Raw genomic sequence first — 2,095 nt, forward strand, 5'->3', positions numbered from 1 at the left:
TTGAAGGCGGTGACAACCATTATTGGCATGAGTATATATTGTACATAAAGTACGTACATGTAGTTATGTTATCCCTTTTCTTCTCTCGCTCTTAACTAGATTTGTATTTATTGCACGAATGTATTTCATATTTCACAAGACCGACAATGTCACCTTTGATATGCATTCATTTAATATCTGAAAAACCAAAGGAAGAAGAAGCTTGAAATCGTATCAAGGAGGGACCCAAACCTGTGTAGCGTATCTGGTCATGAGCAGCATGAACAGTGACCTGTGTGACGTATGTGACCCTCATAAAGCATGTGACACGTGTGACCTGCCTAAACTGAGTGGCCTGTGTGATGTATGTGACCTATCGAAACTGAGTGGCCTGTGTGATGTGTGTGACCTGCCGAAACCGAGTGGTCTGTGTGATGTGTGTGACCTGCCGAAGCTGAGTGGCCTGTGTGATGTATGTGACCTGCCTAAACTGAGTGGTCTGTGTGATGTGTGTGACCTGCCGAAGCTGAGTGGCCTGTGTGATGTATGTGACCTGCCTAAACCGAGTGGCCTGTGTGATGTATGTGACCTGCCTAAACCGAGTGGTCTGTGTAATATATGTGACCTGCCGAAGCTGAGAGACCTGTGTGATGTATGTGACCTGCCGAAACCGATTTGCTTGTGTGATGTTGGTGACCTGCCGAAACCGAGTTGATCTGTGTGACCTACACGCACTATGTGTCCCGTGGAAGTACGTTACCTGTACGACTTGTGTATCTTATGAAAGTGTGTGACCTCGAAAATCTCCTTATCCCGTGCAATTTAACCCGTACAAACTCTATATCCTGTGAAGGTGTGACCTGCACAATTTTTTTATCCTATGAAATTGTGTGACCTATACTAACTCTATATCCTGTGCAAGTTAATGATTTATACAAACTCTATATCCTGTGCAAGTGTGTGACCTATACAAACTCTATATCCTGTGCAACTCTGTATCCTGTGCAAGTGTGTTACCTGTACAAATTCTATATCCTGTGTAAGTGAATGACCTGTACAAACTCTATGTCCTATGAAAGTATATGACCTGTACAAACTCTATATCCTGTGAAAGTATGTGACCTATACAAACTGTTTTTCCTAATGAATTGTGTGACTCGCACAAACTGTGTACCCAGAGTAAATGTGTGATCTTTACAAACTGTTTATCCTGTGTAATTGTGTGACTTACACAAACTATAACATCTCCGTCCTGTAGATGGCCAGTAGGTCTCATGCGACGACTGTAAGATTCATTAGCATCAACCAAAGAGCTATGACAACAAATCGCAGGCTGTTTCGACAACAAGAATTAGCCCGTCTTTTTTTCGAAAGTGATAGCCTTCACGAAAAAAGTAATATGTCACTACTAATTGGCAAAGAATATCCCCTTGACCCTCCACATCACGGAAGAGACATAAAATAACTACATCCTTGATTTCTGTTTTTACTTAGACCAATCAAAAAACACATCAAGGCTCACGGTTTCAGTTGTATTACCATCTCTGCACTCGTCTTGTCTTCATCCGATAGGTATTATACAGATGGCGAAATAAGCCGAGTAGGCCCAGCTGGCTATCTCCTTTATCTGTGGTGGTTCACGATGTTGAATTAAGTATGCTTTAACGCTAAACATTGCACATTTCATTCAATGTTTTATGTTTACGTCCCCATAATTTGCAGCATATAGTGACAGTATTGTATCCGTTGTCGCAAAATGAAAATAGAAATTCGTTCTTTTTTCCTTATATCAATTTTCAATGCACATGTTATTTTATGATAAAAGGTTTTGAAGTGGAAGGCCTGTGAGTTGACACGAGACTGTGCTCCTGTTTGGTGACAATTGCACCTGTGTGATGACAAAGGGCATTTACAAATGTGTAATGATAAATTTGCTGTTTAACACCGCATTCAGCAATACTCTAGCTATGTGGAGGCGGTGTGTAATTAATCGAATCTTGACCAGACAATCCAGTGATCATCAACATGAGCATCGATCTACGCAATTAACACGTGTCAACCAAATCAGCGACCTTGACCACCCGATCCCGTTAGTCGCCTCTTACGACAAGCATGG

At 41.6% G+C, this 2,095-nt stretch overlaps 1 protein-coding gene across 1 annotated transcript; it reads left to right on the plus strand.

The window, feature by feature from the left end:
* The first annotated feature begins 259 nt into the window (after window positions 1-259).
* On the plus strand, window positions 260-694 carry LOC124281180 (myosin light chain kinase, smooth muscle-like). The gene has a single exon (XM_046717210.1). The coding sequence runs from the start codon at window positions 260-262 to the stop codon at window positions 692-694; it is 435 nt and encodes a 144-aa protein (XP_046573166.1).
* Window positions 695-2,095: the final 1,401 nt, after the last annotated feature.

Source organism: Haliotis rubra, unplaced genomic scaffold (genome assembly GCF_003918875.1).
Source record: "Haliotis rubra isolate DU_JTF1 unplaced genomic scaffold, ASM391887v1 Scf28, whole genome shotgun sequence".
In the NCBI taxonomy this organism is placed as follows: Eukaryota; Metazoa; Mollusca; class Gastropoda; order Lepetellida; family Haliotidae; genus Haliotis; species Haliotis rubra.

What these genes read in the sequence shown, in the direction of transcription:
- LOC124281180 (XM_046717210.1), top strand. Translation starts at nt 260, where the DNA reads ATGAACAGTGACCTGTGTGACGTATGTGACCCTCATAAAGCATGTGAC.